Genomic DNA, 24,639 nt, shown 5'->3' with positions numbered 1-24,639 from the left:
TGGGTTCCTTGTGCAATGAACGGAAACCTCTGGCTTCTGCTTCTTTAGATGGATGAAATGAAAATGTCTCAGACATAAACGTAATAAACTTGACTCGCTCCCGAAATTACACAATTTATCAAACAGCTCCTATCGACAGCACATGTTCTGAAAGGTGACCCATCTAGCCTACATTCGGTACGAGTAACGGGGTAAATGGCTTTGATGGATACCTCGACCAAGGCGAGGGCCAAAATAAATTCATCCCTACGCCCATCCCTGCCTCAGTAAATGTGATCACAGCTAGATGTGTCGGCAGCACAGGGCAACGGAGATGCCGAAGAAATACACATATTTGTCCTTAGCCATAAGAACGCTATCTACGTACGACCGGTACGCACGCACCAACACGTGTTATCGTCATGGTTGCTTCTAAGAACTTGATCATTTTCGAGACTTTTTTATAATCCTACCCGCAACATCATTTGACCACTATTCGGTGTTTTGCTTACTCACATCTCTCCGACTCCTGGCGTAGCTCTATTTGAAATTGTTTGTAACATAAATTTTAGGGCAGGGTTTTTCCATAAACCCGTCGATGCCCTGCGATATGGTTAGCTAGCTCTTCATTTGACACGTGCAGCATCGGCCACAAAAAGCGATTCCACACACATTCAGCTTCAAGCTCGCACAGCAGTAGTAAATTGTTATCAAAATTTGAAGCACGTGATGGGATGCAGCTTGCCGAGACCCACATGCTGGGTTTTATATTGTGTTTTCCATTTACTACGTTCTACATCAACTCATCCATACATTCTGTTTGAATATCAAGCGAGTTCATAGCGGTTACAAAACATGGATCATTAGCATGGCTTTTCAGTTTTCTAGCTTCTCCGATGCACTTCCCCCGCTATTACTCTTACCGCGAAATAATTTTCCATGCTACTTAACCGGACTTAGTGAATCGAGTTTGTGTTGTAGTCTTAAATTCCGCCCAAAACCATAACTTCCCAATCGTTGGCTTGTCAATTGCAAGCTAAAAGTATCACGATCGCTGCATTCTACGAAATTCATGCATCTCAACCCATGTGACCTCACTAGCATCAAAGTTGATAAAAGTTCTCAAGTTTTGTTTCTCCAGCTCATGGACTTTCGACGCTCAGCTACACCCTACCTAAAGCCACTGCCCTTCGAGCTATTAATGTGCGTTCTAGTGACAGAAACATTTCCCTGCACAGTTCGTTCTTAGTGCCAATTAGCACAAACTTTTAGATGAAAATTTAACCAACTCATTAATAGAAGCAGTTAGCTCGCGTGCTTCAAAGTACTGCTGTGTTTTTATTGTGCGGAAAATGCTTTTCCACATCTGCCACTCAACGTGCGGAGTTGTTACGACTTTAATAAAACCGAAGTACCGCTGTAAATGTTGACGGTCGTGCACTTTATCAAACGCTGAAGGAGAGTTAATTTTTCCAACCTTTATCATTAATCCTCCTCCACAGAGGGATTTCTGGAATTAACCACTGTGCTTTCTTTACTTACTGTATTTTTTCCGATATAATTTTTCCTCTCTGGAATCTGTAATGCATCTCCCCATGGCGATTAAACAGCGCAAAACATAACGACTAAAAAGTTGATATCATGTTTCACATACAAGTGCGATTCAATTTCATGCACAAGGAATGAACTTGCTCCGCCATTTTGGGTAAACTCATCATTACCTAAACTTTCCTACTTTGCGCGTACCCAACGAGATGCACACCAACATTTGCCCGCGAATTTTAAATTACAAAACTTTATCCTGACGCACGCGGTGTGCGCAGTCCACGAACGAAGTAGTTTCGTTTCACAGATTCAGAGCGACATTACATTCAGAGCTATGTAAAATATTTCCATTTGATCTTTACTCCGCTGCCAGTTATTTTTGAAAAAAAAACTCTTGTTTGACGCAAGTCTCACTGTCTTTTTCTTTTTGACTTATCGATCAGCTAGGTCATTCCGGTCAATTAATCGTTCACTAGAATTTTTTACCATGTGCCTAGATAATCCGTCCTCTTTAAAGGTTCACCAGGATTCAATGTTGATCCTGTGAAAGACTAACATCATCCAGAATGTGAGTCAAAGATATCAAATATGCCTTCCGCGAGCTGTACAGAATCCGAATACCTATCTCTATAATTAATTTTAGCCCACATCCTGTTTTTGTTAGGTCAATCGTTTACCAATGTCAAACTCTCTACTGACTGGCGATGCTCTTAAAACCCGGCAGGAAGAACACAGTCTCTTTTAATTAAAAAATGGTCCTTGAAGAGTTCATACCAGGCCCACATAGAAATTGATTATCAGCGCAAAGAGCAGAGTGGTTGTGTAGTATACCCTGTCAACCAATTTAATATTACGTTTATTTAGGAAACAAACCACTATCTTCCGTTTGTTCGACTGTTTATAGTCACCGCAGAGCCCAGAGCTCGGAACACATCTCTATCCGCGTTCAATATTCCACATCATACACTGCCACCAACAACCAGGCGCCTCCATTTGCTTGTGCACGTTCTCAAAAATTCCCCAAACTTCAACCAAATACGCTCATTATTTCATACGCTCTCCCTTTTCTGAGCACCGATTTCTTTCAACAAGAAAAGAGACAAACATTCTCTATTGCTATCTTAGCAATATCTACGTACTTTATCTCTCTTTCTCACTGTTTATATGCTGTATCTATCTCCGCCTGGCTACCGCTTTAAATCGTCAACGACCTACGCCCTATCTGGTGCAGACCTCCATAAAATGAATCCGAGTTCAAAGAAAGGGCATACCGCCTCCACAGCTCCGTACTAGCACCCCCGCCAAACACCCACATTATGGGATCGGGGTGAATTTGTATATGATTATGATTATTGCCGTATCGTTTATTTTGAGTGCGTGTCATGCCAATCGCTATTAAAAATGTTACCAGCCTAAACTGGCTGTTGGCTCTCACGCACTTGCAAAAAGGATGCGTACTGCACGCACCACCATGGCTTAGCATGGTTCGTCTGCCGACCCCTGACATTATTTGATTGTATATTTCGGCTGCTTTTCTTGTTGCTCCCATTCTCAATCCTTTTTCAATTCACAAAACACACGAAACCCATTTCTCCACGAACACAAATACGCCAACAAACGATCATCAACGACCCTCCCTTCATTTACTAATCTGGGATCTTTTTTTCAAACGGCCAATGAACCAAGAAACAGGTAACGAAACGACCCTTCCACTAAATGGCTTACACCATTAGAGCATTTTATTTTGGGAAAAAACTTGAGACTTTCCATTAACCCTCAAAAAGAAAAGAAAATTTAGAACAAATTTGTAGCATTTCAAGCTAGCTGTTTGCTCGCTTTGCTTGTTTGCTGATGCATTGATTTTGCATTTTTTTTCTGCTCTTCTCTCTATAAACATTATGCAAAAAGTCGCAGCCTTTGCACGCGAAAGTGCTGACGTGTGTGAAACAGCTCAACCATCAATTAACATGTGCTCATCGCCCTAGCACAGCTTCTCAGCTTTGTGTTAAGTAAAAAGTAGCCGAAAAATGTAAAAATAGCCATCGGTAAGCCAGCGTGCACGCTATATCCATTAAAATCTGTTTGAATGTCGTGTTAAATGGATCGTATGAAATCCTCAGAAGAGAACTAACGGACTCCAGGAGCCTTACTTTCGCCGTGCAAAAAATGCTGCTTTTACGAGTAAGCTTGAAGAAAAATGGAAGAAACGCTATTTCTCACTGCAGGCTTTCTTCTTAACCCATCCCATCCTAAAACGGAACACGTTGTCAGCCATCGTGTGGTCCGCTTTTGGTATTAACGGATGTTTCACTGATTTTCGCTGCCAAACCATTGCACATAATACATGGTTCTCAACTACAAACATCTTGTGTAAGATGTTTGCCCCTTATACTGCCAACCGATACGGGAAGCCCCGGTGGTGGGTTTTACTTGATTGCAGCACTTCCATTAGCAAACTGCAATAAATTCAAATCGACATCGCTGCATCAGAGCAAATCTGCACGACTTCCAAAACATGCTCTCTGCCAAATCCGTTCCGGAAACTCCGAAAGAAATTGATAAATGTCCTAGACAGCATTGGCTTCTCTGTGCTACCGGACTCGTCGGTGTGACTGCTCCCCGAAGAATTGTGCATTCAAACATGGTACCATCCAATGCTTCCCTTCCCTTGGTGCCAAAGACGCACCATACTCTCCAGCATCGCGTAACTGCACAATCTGATGCACAGCGCTGCGGCACGTCGTATAAATCAATTATTGTCACTTTTTGCCGGTGTTACTTTTTGTCATCAAATTATCAACGGAATCTTTCCATGAACAGTCATTCTACCATAAACAGGACACTGCTCTGTCAAGAGATTGCTCCAGAACTACTACACACTACTTCTGCGTTTCTTTGAAATAACATCAAATGAGAAATGCATCTTCGCTACAGTCCTGGAAATCTGTGAACACTGAAGCGAACGATGCGTTCAACCTGTCGGTTCGGAGTGTTGTCATAATCGTGCTCAGCAGTAAATCTTCTTTTTTGCCAAAGCGATTACAGATGAGGGCTAGAACCCTTTCACTCGTCGGGATCGTCGACGACATGCATTGTTGGCAAAAAAGTCGTACAACTGCAAACACGGTACGACGTTTTTTGATGTGATCCTTCACACAAAGGATCCCGCTACCGCTAGTATGCATAATGGGTTTTGGAGGGATTTCCCCGGTCTCTTACATCATGGCAGTGGGGTTGGACTTGTTGTTACTCGCACTCACAGCAAATATCTGAAATCCGGTGTACCATCCTTAAATATTCAATTCCAGCTTGCTTGCATGCTGTCGGTATTTTTGCAGCGCATCGTTGCTTATTCACTTGCTTATATCGTCGCTTATGGCCACATTGAATTATAAATGAAGACGAATTTATATCGCAAATATTTTATTATCTGCCACAACCTGCTGATATGAACAATATAGACTAAACGGTAATGTCATCTTTTTGTGACTCTAGCCTCCCTAATTTGTTCTCATCTGTTTTTCTGAATCGTTCTTTCTCTGTGCTTGTGTATTGTGATATTGGGGAATAAATCCAGCAGTATCATTCCCGCGACCATAAAATTCAAGCAATCGTAGGTTTAACGTTAGATTAAATTCCAGCTCCGTATCGTCTCTACGGAGTTTCGAATGTTGTAATTTGATTCGGGTTTGCTGCAATGCAAAAAGAAACTTTTTACATTGGTTTTTACTCCTTTGAGCACTAATTTGAATGATATCTCCACTAGTTGCAGCCTACGGTATGTGATTCAGCACTCAAAGCCGTGCTTAATTAATCGCTAACGATGCATACAAGAATTTCATGAGAAAAAAATTCCAGTTTGTGAGCTTTCCGTTCCTCGGGGAATATGTTTCTCTCCGAACTCTTGAATAAATGTATTGTTGAATTGTTTGTTTCAGCCAATTTACATGATCAAATCTAGAACTAGAAACGGGTACTGTGACTATAATCATACTAATGGACATCTAATTAGGGCTCAGCATGCGGGTTTCTTCGCATACATCTGTGCTTCTGACACATGTATGATCAAAGAATGTTTCCTACACGCTGGTAGCCATTCGTAAACAAATGCCTGGCTCGCTGTCCTTACCACTCAAACTACCTTACTGTGTGTTTCCCAAAAGAGTTATCTGCTAGCTGGCAGTCACACAGTAAGCACTGCTGCTAAGAATTCCACGTCGGAAATTGGCCCGGAAGCGTTACATCCGCATACTACGGTTGACTCATAATTATACTGTCCAACTGACATTAATTGCTTTCTGAGCACCAAACCTCTTGGCAACCCACCAGCCCTTTCCTTTCCCTCCGGAGGGTAGTGCTGCGATGGAGAAAAGTTAAGTGCATACATATTAATCACGAAACAACCCAAAAGCCAATGGAAGTCATCCATCAACAGATGAAATTGATCGATTGCTTATCCCAAATGTTTTATGCTTAACGCCATACTCACTAACCATGTTCAAATCTTACATTTTGCTTTCCACGTTCTATTTCATTCACATTGGCACTCTTCCAATAAACCTCGCTTAAATCAACGGCCATTCGGTCGAAATCGATCCGCAACCCATCTTAGCGGACAGTTTTACTCTCACGGAAATAATCTGAATAGTAAAAAATGGCTCCAGATCGAGTAAAGCTTTTCAATGTATTCAAGCTGAACGCGAGCATTGTATTTTTTAGCTTCCTTTCTGGAATCAAAACAACAATGGACGTCGGTTTGCGAATCTACATTTTCAAAAGGCATCCATTCTCATTCATCCCCGCTTTCATCAACGGCTCAGCTTTCCGTGCCCACAACACGGGTTGTAACCCTGCCCGCATCACTACTACAACAGGAAGTACAACAATGTAGCTTATTTCCGTTTCAATTTTATAACCAATTTTTATGTCAGCTGCAAGGCTTTCAATTGCCAAAAGCAAGAAGCGTCCTGATGGCAAAGGAAATGAATGGAATTATAGCATCGCATAGGAAATGAAGAACTCGCCAGCATTTTCCCTACCCATAACTGTCAATGGCAAAACCAACTTTAGTTTTCTATCAACAGGATCTTGAATTGCTGGTTTGCAATCGCACGTGTGTACAGTTGAAACATACAGCCCCACTGGCTGCCGCGTTATTCAACGTACCTTAAATATGTCTCACACTGCGTCCCGCAAACACCGGATTACACACAGTACTGATGAACCGTCCCATTATCCGCACGTATCCGTAAACGTTTGCAATACTCGAAACATTTGCTATCAGGTAAATTATGTATGCTTCTATTTGATTCGCGGGGATTGTAACCGTCACCAGATAAATTATCAATTTAACACTCTCACGGTATCCATCGCAAAATCCATGGAAAATATTTTCCCTTTCGCTTGCTTTTGTTACCGACACACCTCTTGCTCGCAACACTCACAGTGTGCATGAAAAGCTAACGAATTTACTACTAGCCAGATTAAATCGAATTTATGTAAATAACGCATTATCCTCTTTGTCGTTTCTCGATCTGATTAATGCAAAAACCATCGATACAAACAAGAGGCCAAACGGTTGGCACCATTCGCTTATTATTTAATGCATACCATGGAGTGTGCGTGCGTGTGGGCAAATACTCGTTTGGTACTGAAAGGGGTTGACTCAGATCGATATGGATGAGCAAACAAACACGGAACAATCGTGACCATGCAAACAACTCCCTGGCTATGCAGATATAGCCTAACTTTAAGTTTTACAATTTACAGTCCAATTTCATTCAGTAAAGGAAAGCAGAATCGGATTGTTTCACTCCAGGACTTACTCGCCAATAGAGATCGCACACAACTAGTCCTTCTATGTGACCTACTTATAGTAATTGAAAGGATATCAGGTATTTACATTATTTGCACGTTGCTGCACACTCAAGCTGATTAAAAAGTAGACACAAGCTTGCATTCAGTGCCTCATCGACAGTGGAGTAAACTACTACCTCCAGCCCGATTAAAATGCACAGCTCCGGCTCGAGAGGTTTCCTGTGCCCATGCAGATTAAAATACAACAAACGAACACTACCTGCGCCGGCCTCCAGCTTCCAACGGACAGTCGGTGAAAGTCAAATTTTGCTCCGAATGCCGGAATGAAAGATTTTCCAATTACCGAACCTACCCGAGCCCGTGCACTACCAGGCGGCTCCATCGTGCCAACGTTCAAGTGCTCTCTCGTGTTCATGTCCACCATTAATGCTTTTTGCAAATGCTCCATCCCTTTAGCAAACTTTATCTGGGTTTTAATCTCATCGAGTGCGGATTGGCGCGATTGACCCCGACTGTAGCACGGTTCATTCATTTAATGTTAATCTCGTGACTCTGAAAGCGCGCCACGATACAAAAACATGGCCTCAAATCCTGTAAAAGCCTAACAAGCGTGCAATGGTTGAATGGCATTATGTATCGCGCATGATGGATGCCTTTTGAGCGCCTTCGCTCCGCTGTTTGCGATAATTATAACAAACATATTCGTTTAACCATTATTTCCATTTTCCGTGCTTCTCTCGTTCGCCGGCGCAAAACGCGAAAAAATGCGATACAATGCTGGGCGCAGATGAGGTCAGAGCGTGGTGGACACGTCACACAAAAAACAACAAAACCAGCGGCAGCAACCAGACCATAGACCTCGCAAGAAATCACGTTGCACGGTAATTGAAAGCCAAATCAGATCAATCATTCCGCTGACATGGTCATGCATACACACTCGAAAAAAGGTATTCATTTCGCGTCGGGCCTCTGTTGCCCGTGCAACAAGGGATGAGTACTGTTTTCCAGCCACCCGTGACATCCCTGGGGACATTTCTCATTCTGTCTCATCCACCAGCTGTCTGCGCAACATGAAACCTTTGTTTTTACGGTTACCTTTGGGTGCACTTCGTTTCACAGACTGCCCCGGGATGGGATTGTGCTGTCACTCCGAAATCCTGGTAACGTCAAACCCTTCACACACGTTGACAATGCACGATTCTCGGGCCCAAGAACGGCATAACAGATCACCTTACAGCAATCCTTTATCTGGCACACAACCCCGTGTGCGTAATATAAATAATCTCTAAACGAACCCAGTGTTTCCATTTTTTGGCGTGCGGAACCTTTACCTTCCAGACATTCTCATTCTTTACTTCCTTTTTTGCATTTACTTTACCTGTTACAATATCCCATCGCATGCCAAAAAACATTCAATTAGTCCATTTTCCGTTGTAATTTAGTGCTCAATTGTGCCAAAACCGATTGACAATTTTCCATTTTCCACATCGCCCTCCACTTTGACGATACAGCCACGATAAGTACAACCATATTTCCTCAAATGTGAATACAACATTTTTGAGCTCCTCTTTTTCGCAACACACTCTGGAGCGACGCAATATACCGGGGCCAACATTCTACAACACAAGCACACGGTGGAATAATCCCTGTCGCACGCTTGTCATTTCATTTATTCTCAGCCCTACGACGTACGAAGAAAAACTCTTACTGTTGCGCTTAAGGACTACCTTGCCGGGTTGGCTAACAAACTAGCTTTAGGTTTTGCGTATGCAGAATAGCCTGGCCCTACCACCGAAGCGGGACAGTACTTGTTAATATTTAAATTCCACTTCTCGTAACATTATCGACGTAAGCTCGCACACGACGCGCGACGCAGCCTGGCATGCGTGGGCACAAATTTCAAGCAATCACCGGCTGCAAGAAGGCTGGCGGTACAAGTTGGACGGAATAAATAGAAACAAACTTTAATGTTTCAATTTGTTAGCAGTGTTCTTCTTCTCTCAATACGCTTTACTAGGCTAAACCGCTCGCTCAGCTTTGTTGAGCTTTCAAAGTTTCGCTATATAGCTTAAAATTTTCCTAGACTAAGTTGACTGTGCTAACATCATAACTAACGCATGGGGGGTTTGCCCTTGCTTTTCTATCTTCTTTCGGACAGCTGAACTCGCCGGTGGATCGAGAAAATTCCGCACCGAATTTCTCCAGGAGTGGCCAACGCCAGGAACTGGGCCTTATTTTGATACCTCTGTTCCAACCAACATCACCGGATTGGTCGGCAAGACAGTCCTGCTGAACTGCAAGGTGAAAAACCTCGGCAATCGAACGGTAAGCTGCTGAATTCTTCATGCAATCATATTTTCCAATTTCTTCCAGCGACTCGTAAATTTTGCCCCAAAAGCGCCACCCGGTTAAAGAACGCGCTGCCAATGCCAGCAAGCTACTCAGGCAAGGCGAAAAGGGGAAATATTATCGAAAAAAAAGCTACCAACCGTAAGCATTTTGGCCCTTCCTAGCTAATTAGCGCCGGATCGTACCATTCCGTCAATGTCCGGGATTACGGTGCTAATCGCAATCTCGCCTGAACGATCCACCCAAACATTCTCAATGACGAGTCCGGTTCGCTTCGGCACGACCGAACACTGAACGCTCGCGGCTCGTTCCGAAAGATTGCTTAATCTCCTGCAATGGTACGAACCATTGACATGGAGTTTTTTTTTCCAAATTTTTCTCCTTGTCCGGATTTCAAGAGGGCAAGAGTTTCGCTTGGAATTTGAGGCAGGATTAGGCCGGATGATAATTATCGTCATCTCCGTTTCTATTCAGTGGAATCTGCTTAAATCTCACCTAATGGGTTAATGCCAACGACTGCTTGGAGACTCGCAAAAAACACAAGCTTGTTATTTTCCTGTGACATAGAGCCTGGTTTTTGCAACGGCCATACACAAACATCTAAAGCTAGTGCACAAACTAAACGCACCGAAACGGACAATCATCATAAGCGCTCTTCAGCAAGTAACAGTCACAAGGTTTGCAGGGCATCGTCGAGCTTCTGTATACTGCTGCCAACGGAAGTGCTAGCTCGCAGTAGAAGGATTGTGCTGACTCTTTGCAAGAAACCAACAAAAACGAACGCTATCCGAGCAAAACTGATGGTTGCATAAATTCGTGTCATGGTTTGCCACATGCCTCAAGGTGTGACTAGCGTTTACCAGAATAATGGAAGGAGCATTGCTTTTTTCTAACCGCACAATCCGTTCGTTAAAGAGCTACAACATATACTACGGCTCAATACTTTCCACAAGGGTGTGGTTTGTAGAACGCAAGCTAAAATTCAACACGCGTGCACTAGAAATTCTCCAACTTTCACTCCAACCAATGAAAAACTCACTGCGGCTTCGCCATTTTAATTGCATACCATTTCACGCTTCTGTTCAACAACCGCTCTACACTTTCACTCTGTATTGCGAAATAAATTCATTTATGTGGTGATTAGCTGGAAAGTTCAACGTGCACAGAAACTTTTCTCATTTGGCACACGTGCATGTTACCATCACTGTACTGACAAACCAACGTTCACATCATTCACCCCATCGATATCGATTCAATCATCGCCGACACAAACAAAATACGAATAAATTTCTCGTCTGATGCAGATTTGTATTTCACGACCGTGTCCTGGCTCACACACCTACAAGGAACGTTTTATTTTATCACCATTACTCATGCCCGTGCAAAAGGGCCGTGTAAATCCAAACAAAGCTCGGCCTATGGTTTGGAGTTAGCCGACGGATACGCCTTAGCTGACGAGTCGCAACCGGGAGCGAGTTATGCCAGACGCATCTACTAACCTCTTCTATTCACACGAGCTCGCGATACTTCCCGACCGCAGAATCGCTTGAGCTCCCGAGGCTCAAGTGCCGATGTCGAGGGAACAAGAATTACCCACTTATTATCATCACCACCATTACTGTTATTATTATTATTATTGTTGTAATAAGGCTTTGTTCCAGCCTTTTTATGGGTGTATGCACGCGTTCACGACGTCAACATACGAGCCACGCTTTGCCAATCGCACACACACGCACACACACACTCATCAGTGCCAGTTCATTTTACCGTAATTCATCGTCTAACACACGTAATGAGAAAAAATAACACGGTAGGCATCCGGCAACTCCTGTAGCGCGAGAATTTGCCTCACACACGGGCCGCTAAAGCGAAAATGGCACGGGTAATAACGATATGTAGCCGAGATTTGTGAATAGCTTCACATGGCCTGAGGATGCCGCGAACTCATTTTTGTTGGCTCTTAAAGACTCATCTACCGTGTCTGTACCATCGCCAGACGATTGTGGTGTGGAAGTTTTCAAAAGACCATAGTAACCATGGTGGTGAGTTGAGGATGAGAGATGTCGATGTTTTGCAGTTCGCGTGGTTGTATAAACACCGCCGACCGACCGCCACGTAAGACCCACTCTGCTGGCTGGCCGCGAGCTACGGATGGCGTACTTTACTTGTTCGGCTACCTGTGCGCTACTTTACGTTGATGATTCTTTCAAATGGTTTGCTTTAGAATATTAGCCATATTTTACTTTCAAGTTGCACTCTGTGAGCCAGGCACGTACATAATTTCATTTCATAATTGTGGTTATTTCTAACACCCGAGCGGTACAACTGTGCGCTACAGCTGAGCACTAAAGCAACTTGAAGTTACACCCATTTCCCAACAGTGACACAACTTTCAACTAACTTTGTTCTTATCGCACTGCACAATCTCGGCTAAGCACAAAATTGGATCGTCTTCGTGAAAAACTCCCTCTACGGAATGCACTGACTGTGCTCAAATCCAACACAATTTTTGCACGCCATTGATGTGCAGCCGCAAAGATCGTACCCTTCGTTGATTCGGCAAAGGATTTCAGAATATGAACAGCGACAGCTCAAATCGATTTCCCCCTGCCGGCTGTGCGAGGCCCACTCACACGAAAAAGCCATGCACTCACTGTCGTTGCCTAGCCCAGGGAAAAACAAACGCTCCTCCTCGTCTTAGCTTTTCGGGTATCTAACTATTTGCTGCAAAACCAAAGCATTCATCGAAGCACCGGTTCGATCTGGCTCGCAGTATCGTTTCGTGGCGATTTCAATCTCCGTCTCATCTGCTCACCTGCTCTCTCTCTCTCTCTCTCTCTCTCTCTGTGGCAGGTTTCCTGGGTTCGACACCGAGACATTCACCTGCTCACTGTCGGACGCTACACCTACACCTCCGATCAGCGGTTTGAGGCCATGCATTCGCCACACACGGAAGAGTGGACCCTCCGGATTCGGTACGCCCAGCGCAAGGATTCCGGCATTTACGAGTGTCAAATATCGACCACACCACCGATAGGACACTTTGTGTATCTCACGATAGTGGGTGAGTATTACGTAACACCTTGAAAATTGTTCCCTTACCCCCGATTTCTCAACCCCCCAGACCTTCGACCGTCAGTGAGCTACTCGACAGTCGCTCCCCCAAACTATTTCCAATTACTCGCCTTCTTCTCCGGCTTGACTCGCCTGCCAAAGAGCAACGGTGCAACTGCCGGACACACTGTTCGCTGGCCTACGGGAAGCAAGAGCTTTTAGCACTGGTTTTCGATACTTTCCGCAACGCTTTTTGCCATCCGCTTGTCTTGCCGCCCTTTCCGCCCTTCTCCCACGGAATGGTGCTGCATCAGCAGAATGCAAGAGCAAAACTACTATCATTCAGAAGGCGCCGTTTGGCGCGGATAATTGCAATACAGGAAAAAGCACGGCGAAACTTTTTCACTTCAACATTGTTCTGTAGCATTTGCGCGGGATGGTTGCCATCGGCATGGAGAACTGTGTTTCATTTTTTGACATTTCGCTTACCACTCTCGCTCGCTCTAGCGCACGTGGGTCACAAAAAATGGGAAATCCCTTGGCAAGATGCAACCCAACATTGATCGCTTTAATATGCTGTTTTTGGGCAACTTAAATTCATTTCGTACTCGTTCTGCTTGGCTAATTTCAAGCTTGCTGAAACATTCGATTCCCCACCGCTGCGTGTCGTGAGCACAGCCAACGAATTCCTAATGCCACCAAAACGAAATGCGCACTGGCTGGTAAGCTACGTTTGATGCACAAATAAAGAAATACAACCCCTAGCAGACGGTCGTCTACGGGTTTCTGATTTCTGTTCCGAAACACATGTATCGGCCCGAGGAGGTAAGAATGTGTTTTCCACGCCCTTCCACAGTCGGGAAGCCGCCAAAATGGCAAGAGCAACATTAAAAGCATTCCTTCTAATATGCTTCCCCCGTCGAGCAGCAACAGAATGCTTCGGCACTCAATTCCCAGTTGCCGCCCAGTCGCAAGCCCAGCAAACCGAACGAAAGATTCGCCACGTGCAGACTCTGCTGCCAACGAGCGGGCGATCCCATACCCTAGCACCATCGACAAATCAGTACACCGGAACCGGAACCATCGCATTGCGGAACTGCGGGTGCGGCAACCCGGTACAACGCTCGTACAAAACATACGGCTTCCGGATGTTATGAAATATGTAGAACATGTACAATATTATGAGCAGCTGACAGTTCTCGTATTCGAGCCCACGGGGATTGAGTGTATTTTTATAAACCTCCTTCCCAATGTCTCGGCTCCCGCCCGCCAACCGGTAGCCGTGCCTCTGGTGCTTGTGGACGCCATCGGTGCTTTCTCACGTCTTCACGATCCCTCCTGCCCAAAACCAAACATGCCGCTCAGCCAGTGTCTCCACCCGCGGTGGAGTACTGTTGCTTTTATAGATGCCTTAACCACACACGATTCACGATTTGTGACCCAATAGGGACGAGAAGAAATAAACTTTAACCGTTCACTCACCCACTCACTTTGTCCGAGAAGCGGTACGCAAACAGCTACAATCACAAAACAGTATATGGTAAGAAAAAGAGCCTGCGAAGTTCCCTTACCGAAAATTATGTCATCGACAAGTTAGTAGCAAGTGTTACATACATATCAATATGCAACCAATAATGCTTTACCAACCCATCGCCATCGACGGTGCTAGGAACAAATGATGGGATTTATTATTTTCGATTTTATTACCACAATTTCACGTCGACCTTCACGATACGGTGCTACTTAGTCGCAACGCAACAATCCGACAATGGTTATGGTTTTCAATAAACCACTCGCAACGGACTTCGCTATTCCAACTGCCTGACAATGAGAAAACATTTAAACATGACTACCACGACATATTGCACGAACGCTTTCAAGTGCGACACCGGGCGCCTCCATCGTGTTAACATCCTTCGTACGTATGCACATTAATTTTAATCACCCGTCACTCGACCCACTTGTTGCCGTACGAACACACACGCTGGAGGCCGCTTGCCAAAATTGATTGTTCATTTCCCTAATAATTTGCACCACGATTGTAATGGCGATCGCTCAACCCCCTGGAACCCTCTCCCAGCACCGAAGCTTTGTTTAACAAAGTGCGAAAAACATGTCACAAATTGCCTTCCTTCATCGTGTCCGTGGGAAGCTTTGATGACACGAAGGCACCATTTTAACGGCGTTACGTTTATGATACTTTTACGACAGTCCGCGCCCTAATTTTCCACCATCATTGAGTGCCTTTTGGCATCGTAAAGAAGGTTGCTCTACAACGGAACGGCAAGTCATTTCACCGCTGAAGCTGTCGAATTTTCTCAATAACCAGCCATTCGTTCGCTGTCCTGCTTTGCCTATCCTTCTGCTCCCGATACCACCGTTCCCCCGTGTCGATGCTAAATGTATATTTAATAAACTTCCTTATTTTCTTTTGCTCTTTCCGCCTCCGTACTGCCCCGTACAATCTGTCAACTTTGTCGTCGTTTGGCTGATTGGGGCGATTGTGCGTTCATCAAACCCAACGATTTTCCTGCGCAAACGCTCCATCATTGACCCTGGCACCTTCAACTACCGACCAACCACTGCCCACTATGCCACTGGCCAACACTTCTTCCTTCAAGAACCAGTGACAGAGATTAACGGTGGACCTGATTTATTTATCAATAAAGGCTCGACGATAAATCTCACCTGCATCGTGAAGTACGCTCCCGAGCCGCCACCGGCCGTCGTTTGGAAGCACAATCGCGATGTAAGTACTGTCCCACTGTCTCGTTAGAGGTCCTCCCGGGTCCTTCGGGGGCGTAGACCGCTCTCGGGCGACTTTTCATTCAACCGATAACCGTTTGTCGAAACTTCTCGCTCACTGTTTGACGACGTTTCCCTTTGCAGGACATTAATTTCGACTCGCCCAGGGGAGGCATTTCGCTCGTCACCGAGAAGGGCCTACTCACAACAAGCCGGCTGCTGGTGCAGAAGGCCATCGCGAGCGACTCCGGGCTGTATACCTGCGAGCCCTCGAACGCTAATCCGGCCTCCGTGCGAGTCCACATACTAAATGGTAAGTGTTCTCTCGCGCTGGGTGTCATTTGCCATTTTTCTGACTCGCTCTGCATGCGACCCGATCTGCCACCGTGACTTCGCTCTGCTAGTGAAAAAAATCCTCTCCTTCCCCTTCGTTCCAGGAGAACATCCCGCGGCTATGCATCACGGCATCTCCACCATCCTGTCCGGGCCTAGCTTGGTTGCGTTCGTTCTCTCGACCATTTTGCTCTTCTATCATCACAGTATCCGGTGGAAGGAATTTCGGCTAACGTAGTAAATCCGCCTAGTTGTTCTGAATCGTTTGGTTCCCGTTTTCCTCACTGTACAGAGTGGTTTGAGCGCCCGCGTGTGTGCGTGCATGTGAATGAATTATTTCAACACCCAAACAAATGGCCATTGAATCATTACATCGTATAATGCGTTCCACTTTACCATTGCCCATTGATTAATTGTTTCATTCATCATGGCTTTTCCTTAAGCTCCGTTTCACAGCTCTGACTCCTTATTCGTTCCTTCTGTGCACTGTGATTAGTTCTCGCAAGATCCCCCTTTCTGCCTAACCTGAAATAGATGATATGATTCGTTTTGCACTTTACTAAAGCAAGAAAAGCCAATTGTGCCACCAATTCATTTCCCATTTCTCACAGCTGCCTAAAAATGCAGGAATTTCAGTCTTACCAACATTTTATGATCATGTAATCTCCCCCAAATAATTATTCTTGTCGGTTTGTACTTCGTCCCAGAACAATATTGTTTGATAAAATACCTATGCTATTACGCACCCATGCAAAGCGTACTACCACATGCAATTAAATCGCCAATCTCGTGCCATATGTTTTCGTTGATATTTACACTTCACATGCACTCTGACTCGTGTTATTTGTTTCTCCCAAATTAAATTAATGCCACTTACTGTGGCGAAACCGTTAGTTAATTCAATTATCTAATTTGTACAGCGTGAAACTTGTACATAAATCTCGTGTAGAGTATAAACACTATTTGTACAAAACAGTCATAGCAAGTTTGTTAGAACTTTGAAGGAAATCCATATAACAACATTATAAACTATAGGCATATTAAGCGATTTATGCGGTAAAGTGAGATTGGGTTTTAATGCAAATGAGCGAGAGAAAAGCAGACCTGTGTGTAGAATAATTTGTTGAACCGTTTTTCAAAATCGTCAAAAAGAGAAGTTTTAAAATTTGCTAACCATCGACAACGTTATTCCGACTCAAATGTTTTCTACATCACATTAGTAAGCAAACATTATGGCTTGCGAGTTTTGTTTTTTTTTTATTTCAAGAGTAGAAGAACAGTTGCGTCAAAAAAATCTTATACGGGATTTTTCTTTCTATAAAACAAATGGTGACATATCAGACGAAAGCATGTATGAAGCGATGAAGCGAAACCAACAAACCAATACACACCGCGTCGGAGATACTTAACACTAATGGCAAGGAGTTCGATCGATCGATTAGCCATTCTTCCCAACGTCATACGATACGCAAACTGAGCGATAGCGCATAGATGAAACAGAGCATTACAATAGTGAAAAATCTGACCTGCTCACGACAAACCCCTTTTGCTAAATATCGAAATGGTACATAAATTTCTGTCAAAAGTTTCGCTCTAATAGCTCTGAAAATCGTGTTTGATGCTCTAGAGAAGAAATTCGCGAATCCACAAAAATTCCTGATGATGGCGAGCAGGACGGCGGCGGGCATACCGAAAGTTGAAAACAACTTGGTGTTTCACTTTTCGGCTCAAGCTTGCCAACAAGTCGCTCGTCTCCAAAACTATACGCTCTTTCTCTGCTGGCTCATTCATCGAGCTCGAGTGGACGCTAGATCGACACACAACGACCAGATGGCTATTCGTTTGGAAATTTATGGAAAGAAAGCTACAACATTCTGTGCGAGCAAAAAGTTTCTTGTACACATTTTGCATTACGCAGACCAAACCGTACAGCAGGGAGCGGCACAATAGCTTCACAGAACCGATGCCAGCGTAAATATCGTTACGTGTTCGAGAAAAAGGCGTTTTGGCACGATTCCCGCTGTTGGAAGGAACAACAATCGTATCCAGCAAAATCGATTGATGCCTCCGCCAAACACGCGTTGCCCGCCAACGGCAAAACTGATATTTAAGAAGACTCTTTTTAGCCTCTGTCTAAATTGTGAACAACAAGCACGTGAAGATGACGGCGAAAGCGTCTCCTCTATCGCGCGAAGAAAAGTGTCAAGAAGCAGTAAAGTTAGGACAGTTCTTCATTGACTCAGCAACGCTGCCTGAGTGCCCGTGGCCGTACGAAAGTTTTTACCATCAGTTTAACAACAAAACCCCAACCCGTCAGAGCTAGCTGCTGACCGTGTCTCAGGGCTAGAGAGACACAGCAATAAAATAGGGACGATTATCGCGAGCCGTGGTGGAGCAAGAATCTTTTAGATACGTAGGTAATCAATAAAATAAGTCAGAATGGTGCGCAAAAAGCATGAAAGCAAAAACCCAGGACGTAAACAAAAAGTTTTAGTCCGTGAAATGGAAACGTATGTTCAAAATTGTTTACTACAAAACGGAGCAATCCGTTGAAAACGATAGACGTGTAGCTCGCCCTCGAATTTTCAAGACAAAGCGAATTGGATTACGGTAAAGAGGCGGACAAAACAATGTCACTGTGGCAGGCGAATTGATTCGCTTGACCAGGAGTTCGAAACTAGTCGACCCATGCATACTCGTTTTGCAAACATTTGTAACTAAGAAGATGTGTAACAAGTTAAACGAACGGCGCACAAATCGGAGACAAAAATAAAAATGAAAGCAAAGATCAATATTAAACTATAAAAAAGGCTAAACTTTAATTTATCTGCCAAGGCTAGACTTGTGCCTGAACGAGGCACGAGAGAGTGTACACTGCAAACTGCTATTAACAGGTAAGATTTCAGAATTGATCACGTTATTCAGCAGCTATCAACAAACTAGCCGTGACCGCGCAAGAAAGAAGCTCTCAAAAGGTTCTCCTAATCTTTTGAAACTTGCATCCGAATCAACGACGATCTTATAACGGTTTCATAACAATTTTTCTGATGCTTTTTAGTCCGCTGATAGATGTGTGCTTGTGGCTGATAAGACGACCCATCAAGAATGTTTCGTTTTTAATCAGCAACCATTCGCCAGTCAGTTTAACTGCACGATGGCTCGGATGTGGTACGTTCTGCTCGCTAGCTGCGTTGCTTGCGCTGCGTTTCTCTCGGTAGCCGATGCTACCATTATACGTCTTAATTGTGAAACGATCGATGAAAAGTGTTTGTTGAAAAACGTTTTCGCAACGGAAGATGACCGCTTTAAGGAAATTCGGAACGAACGGTACCAGAGCGTCATCGAGTTCTTCGACTGCCACATTCACACGTTGCCACCGATTCCGTACATTAACAAAGTGAAAGCAGATGCAATCAATCTGGTGCGAATCGAAGAAAACACCTTTAGCACGATACATGACCTAGACGTGTCTTATAACAGACTCCGAGAGTTCTCGCCGGATTCGTTCGAGTACCCGGAAGAGTTGCTGAAGCTCAACCTGAACGGCAATCCAACGCTTAAAGATTTCGCCTTTCTATCGAAGCTGAGCGGTTTGAACACTCTTGACATGGCCGATATGAAGTTGGAACTAGAGCTGTTGGATACGGGTACATTTTCCAAAATGTCACAGCTATCGAGGCTCAATATGAGCGACAACCGAATTACCTCCGTTCCGGTGGGAATGTTCGCTCCACTGGTAGCATTAACTTACTTGGACCTGAGCCGGAACTCTATCGCAAAGATTCCGTCGGGCACGTTCGCCATCGCTGTGACGCACGGCTACGAAGAGTACGGACTGTACCATCAAGCATTACACTTCGACCTGTCCTACAACAACATAAGCATCATCGAGAACAACGCCTTCACGCACGCCTCCAAAATCAATCTGCAAAACAACAAGCTCATCGGCATTGGGCAGTATGCATTCGACAATCGGACGGCGCTCCAATCGCTGGATCTGTCCGGTAATGTTCAGCTGAGAAACTTTGACTTCCTGCACAACCTTCGCTCACTGCACGATCTTGATATGTCGCGAATGAACTTCTCGTTTGACATCGAATCAACGCCGCGAAACATCTTCGACGATCTCGACTCGCTGACAATGCTCGATCTCTCGCACAACCACATAGGCGAAATTCCAATCGGAATCTTTGCCGAGCTGCAATCGCTTAACTTCATCAATCTGCGCCACAACAGCATCTCCCACATCGAGTTCGGCACATTCTCGATGCGCAAGTACGACCTGATCGACGAGATTGATCTGTCGTACAACGAGATCAAACAAATCAACTTCCTTGTGTTCGTTCCGCTCAAGTACCTCAAAACACTGCTTCTGCATGGGAATAAAATCTCGTCCGTCAACGCCAAGCAACTGACCCGCAACAAAAGCCTCTACAACTTTGGAATTCAGAACAGCAATGTGCGGTGCTTCGATCTGATTGATTTGTTGGGATCGCTTAAACTGGTGCACGAGCCGAACGAATTTATCTCGCACCTGCCCAACGTTGACGGAATCAAATGTCAACCGTGATACATATTTGTCCCATACACACAAAACCATTATTATTTTAACTCTTTTGAAATAGTGTATTATGTTTATAGAACCTTTGGGACCTCATTTGCCTCATTCCAAATGTAAACTAATTTTGAATTCACACTCTATACAAAACAGACCAACTTTAAATTAGTATTGAAAAATGCTTTTTTTCGAAGAACTGTTGGGTTTGGCTAGTCGGCCACCTAACCAGGGCTACTGCTCTGTTTCAGGCATTCCAGCAATAATGATCGAAGCAAACTGTGACCACAAAAAACCCCGGTAATCCGGCAACCGCTCTACAATGACCTTTAATCTGCGAGCTTAACCCCCATGAAAATAGTTTCGATTTTCTAGCCTGTTTAGTTGCAATAATTACGTGTTTGCGGGTTCATAATTTTGCGAGGTTATATCCCCATCCCCCAGATATCGTTTATTTTCCCGGAATCAATAAAACAAATATTAAAACACTTCATATTACTCATTATAATTTTAACGCAAATTTTTTCAGCACAATTGTTAAGTAGCAAAGCATTTTACCAGTATTTAGAGTTAAGGCTCGATAAATTAATGTTTGTCAATCGATTCAAACACAAAACCGGTGGTTTGTGCGCGAATCCACCCATCAAACTCGTATTTAATTATGCTAAAATTTCAACTTTTCGCCGACCATCGTTCACCGCGCTTAATTCAACCGAGTTTCCTGCGGACGAATTTGGTGTCGCATCGATGCAACCCATCCACCAACAGCTAACCCAAACAACCTTCATTAAAACCGAATTCGGCGCTCGAAATACCACTTTGTAGTTGCGTGGCGTAGCCGTTTGGACATTTACATAATTCGATTCACGGTTCTAAAATCGATGCAAATACTCCATCCGCAGCGGGACGGAAATCGTGAGCCGTTGCAACGATTCGCCGACGTCCCAAATTGCACTCGTCCCACCGCGTCCGGTACCAGGGTGTCAGTAAATGGCGAAAAGCTTTATCCAATAAAGGTAGTGACAGTGGGCAACAAAAAACACTGCGCCAAAAACAACCAACTGCTCTCGATGGTCAGTAATTTACATTGCTTTTACACACTCGCAGCACACCTCTTCACCAAGCCCACCTCTTGTCGCGTTACGCGAGTGTGGGTGAGGTCGTTCTATTTGTTCAGTGTGTGGCGCCAGCGATTCCACTGTAGTGCTTCATGAATTTTCCGTCGTTAGTCACCCACGGGTAAGGGTATTAAGAGTGAATTCTTCCACACCGATCCACTGTAACGAAATCAAACTCATTCTTCCCGCCACCAGTGACCCATGCTGGTGCAACAACGCATACCCCATCTTCCGGCAAAACGGATCTGTCCAATAGCATCCGGCCCAAGGAGCAGAGCCACAGGACGACAGGACGGACGTGGACATGTACACGGCAGAAGCCCTAAATCCCTTGTTGAGGAACAGCGGTGGCTGGTGCGAATTGGCGTGTAGCTCGCAAGTTGAGCGCGAGTGTTGAATTTTAATTAATTTCCAAATAAATTACTTTAATCGATTTCTAGCGCTTTCACCACTTGCCACTTGCGTTCGCATGCGTATGCACTTTGGCCACATGACTTAAGCGCACGTGCAACCGAAAGGACGATGTCTCCTGGATCACCACAAAAGCTGTGCGGCGCTGCACGGGTTCCAAAAAACACACGATGTTCCAGGAAACCCTGCCAGTAGCGCTTCGCTAAATTGCAACTTTAGCTTTTCGCTATCCCGATATGCCACTATCCTTTTATCGTTCACTGCTCCGAACTGGTCGTTTCCAATGGATCGTGAGGCCATGCCTATAATGCCATTAGGTTTTGTTGAGTTTTTTATTAGCTTTCCAATGTTGATTCAGGTTAGCACTCGTTAGGGTGTGTTTTAATAATTTAACGTAGCCAGTGATCTGTTTTAAACGTAACGAAAGGTCCAGTTTTTTCCACACTTGTTCCCGGTGTCCCAATTAGAACGCAAATGAAGCTTCGAAATGATAACACAAAGCGCTAACGACTATTTGAAATTCTATTTCCAATGCCACAAGAGGACCTTTCATACATGAAAGCATGAAGGATCGATTAAATCGAATATGTGTGTTTCCGTACGAATCACTGTATCTTGTACCTTGGTTTATTAATCTATATCAAACTAAAAAAAAAACAAGCAAGAAAAAGTTCGCTTCAATCAACGCAATTACACATACAAACGGATAAAAAAGAAGCATATGCTCTCCCCGACGGGGAATCGAACCCCGGTCTCCCGCGTGACAGGCGGGGATACTGACCACTATACTATCGAGGATATGTGTGAGGTGAGCATTACTATTGGAGAAGATGATTGTTTACAAACGGTGCCCCATTTGGATCGAAAGATGCTTACATTCAAACACAATGTAAAGTAATATTCACTTGTACATTATCGATTATTTCTCCGTCGATGGCTGTCGTACCGCATTATTTAGAATTTTGTGCGAAAAGTTCAGCGTATCAACCCGTAATGTAATTTTCTTCCCATTCGGTTTATTGGCCTGATAGTGTGCTAAGTACCTAACGACGTCATACACCTTTTTATAAACAATCTCAGCCGTTTACGAGCGGCTTCACAACGCAGGTGTGAAAAATCACATGTTTCAAAATTTTTCCCAATCGCTGGCGGCAGTATTTTTCCCTATCACACATGTTTTAAGTTCCTTGTAGCCTCTTCAGTTGCTAGGCACAAGTAATATTTGCATTATTTACGATCACCTTTCAGACCATCATACTAGCCTGTGTTGCTTGCGGGGCTGAATGTAATCATTCGCTTTTTTACATTCCCAATAGCGAACTTATTTGACAAAATGACAGAAGTGCTTTGAACGAACAGGACTGCTAGTTCATAACCGCTCACAGGTCTATTACTGGACGATCCCAGCCAACTCTGCTCATTTCCGACCCGAAGCATTTTAGCCGGACGTTATTCCAACCGCAACCAATTCTGACTAACCAATAGCTACCACAGTCCGAAGCCGTTCCAGAAAGTGCTGAACCGTGCTGCGGTTTTGCTCTCTCCTCAAGCGAACGTATGGCAAGAACGATTTTTCCGTGCTCGCCGGAAAACTCTGCTACCAGCCCTCGAGCTTACAACGATAAACCTGCTGGCCTGTTTAAATTTTGCATCTGAGAAATGTCCTACAATTCCCAAATGATGATCGATTTGGTCCTGGGCGAATGGAAATTCCAACACTCTATCCCAGTGCTCTACGATGCCGGGTAGGACATTTGCTTCGAAGGCAATTAAGCGTCTAGTTTTGCGTGCTAAAGATAGTTTCCTAATAACCAAATAAATGTAGCTTTAAATAACGACACTACTATAGCAAAGGTTCGCTAACAAATGTAGGTATGCTTGTACAACACCTTTGTTTCGTGCAACGTCTAGACCGGCAATCACACCACCATTATAACGTAGTCCTATTCTGCTTAGGCGACAGCAGAGAACGGCGACCAGTTTCGAAAACCATCCACCAAAAACGATTGTCATCCGGGTCCGCTTCTAGTTCAAACTCCCTTGAGATACTGTGCTATGGCGGAGACCGATAGGCACGTTGCGCCAATGTCTTTTGCTGAGAATGGGCAGAAAGAATATGTCCAACCGTGTGCTGACCGGTAGCACCGTGAAAACTTGTCAGAATGGGAAGCCACTTCTCATATACCGAATGCTCAAACCACCAGTACTCGCCTTCTACGTAAGCCTTTGGGCGGAAAATAGGAAAAGCACAAACCGCCACCAGAACACTCACCGCGCCGCAATCCTACCTCCAATAGTTTATTGTTCTCTTTCTCACGCATCCTCGTACCTTCAGACTCTTTAGTTAGCTCTCTCTCTCTTCCTCTCTCGCTCTCTCTCTCTCTCACTCGCTGTTATCCATTCCCAAAGGGTTGGTATCGTCGAGTTTTGGAGACTCGATTTGCATACGACCAGCTCTCGGTCGGACCGGTCAATCCAACCAACGTGTGCCTGACGATCCGTGCGCCATCCATTTCCGTCCCCATGTGGAAACGAGCGAGTTTCTTTGTTTCACCAAGTGTGGAGGCCCAGTTTTCCGGCTGAATGCCTTGTACGATACGGTTGAGTTTTCTCTATTCCGGAACCATTCTGCGTGTCGAGTCAGCTTGTCTATCGTAGGGCGTTGGCAAACTGATCCGTTCTCCCTGTTGACCTCTCCAGGGATGAAATGTCTGCCGGAGCTACTTTTCCGAT

General features: G+C 44.5%; 2 protein-coding genes and 1 non-coding gene across 9 annotated transcripts in view; 2 read left to right on the top strand and 1 right to left on the bottom strand.

The window, feature by feature from the left end:
* Positions 1-18,621, top strand: part of LOC118517574 (zwei Ig domain protein zig-8-like) — a 56,208-nt gene extending 37,587 nt beyond the window's left edge. For 5 of the 7 annotated variants that reach the window (XM_036063828.1, XM_036063827.1, XM_036063822.1 and 2 more), the window contains 5 exons: positions 9,500-9,666; positions 12,544-12,754; positions 15,366-15,493; positions 15,634-15,802; positions 15,927-18,621. In XM_036063828.1, coding sequence (XP_035919721.1) covers positions 9,500-9,666; positions 12,544-12,754; positions 15,366-15,493; positions 15,634-15,802; positions 15,927-16,060 — 809 coding nt within the window. In that variant the 3' untranslated portion in view covers positions 16,061-18,621. The remainder of the gene's footprint in view (positions 1-9,499; positions 9,667-12,543; positions 12,755-15,365; positions 15,494-15,633; positions 15,803-15,926) is intronic. The other 2 variants (XM_036063826.1, XM_036063825.1) reach the window with 2 other exon arrangements.
* LOC118517573 (chaoptin-like) lies at positions 16,772-20,870 on the top strand. Its single transcript, XM_036063820.1, has one exon. It carries the CDS (start codon positions 18,977-18,979, stop codon positions 20,390-20,392), a length of 1,416 nt encoding a protein of 471 aa, XP_035919713.1. The 5' UTR covers positions 16,772-18,976; the 3' UTR covers positions 20,393-20,870.
* Positions 20,871-22,632: 1,762 nt separating this feature from the next.
* Trnad-guc lies at positions 22,633-22,704 on the bottom strand. The gene has a single exon. It is a non-coding gene; the product is annotated as a tRNA-Asp (tRNA).
* Positions 22,705-24,639: the final 1,935 nt, after the last annotated feature.

This window comes from Anopheles stephensi, chromosome 2 (genome assembly GCF_013141755.1).
Source record: "Anopheles stephensi strain Indian chromosome 2, UCI_ANSTEP_V1.0, whole genome shotgun sequence".
Taxonomy (NCBI): Eukaryota; Metazoa; Arthropoda; class Insecta; order Diptera; family Culicidae; genus Anopheles; species Anopheles stephensi.
Note: the sequence above shows the minus strand (reverse complement) of the source record. Positions and strands in the feature narration are given on the sequence as shown.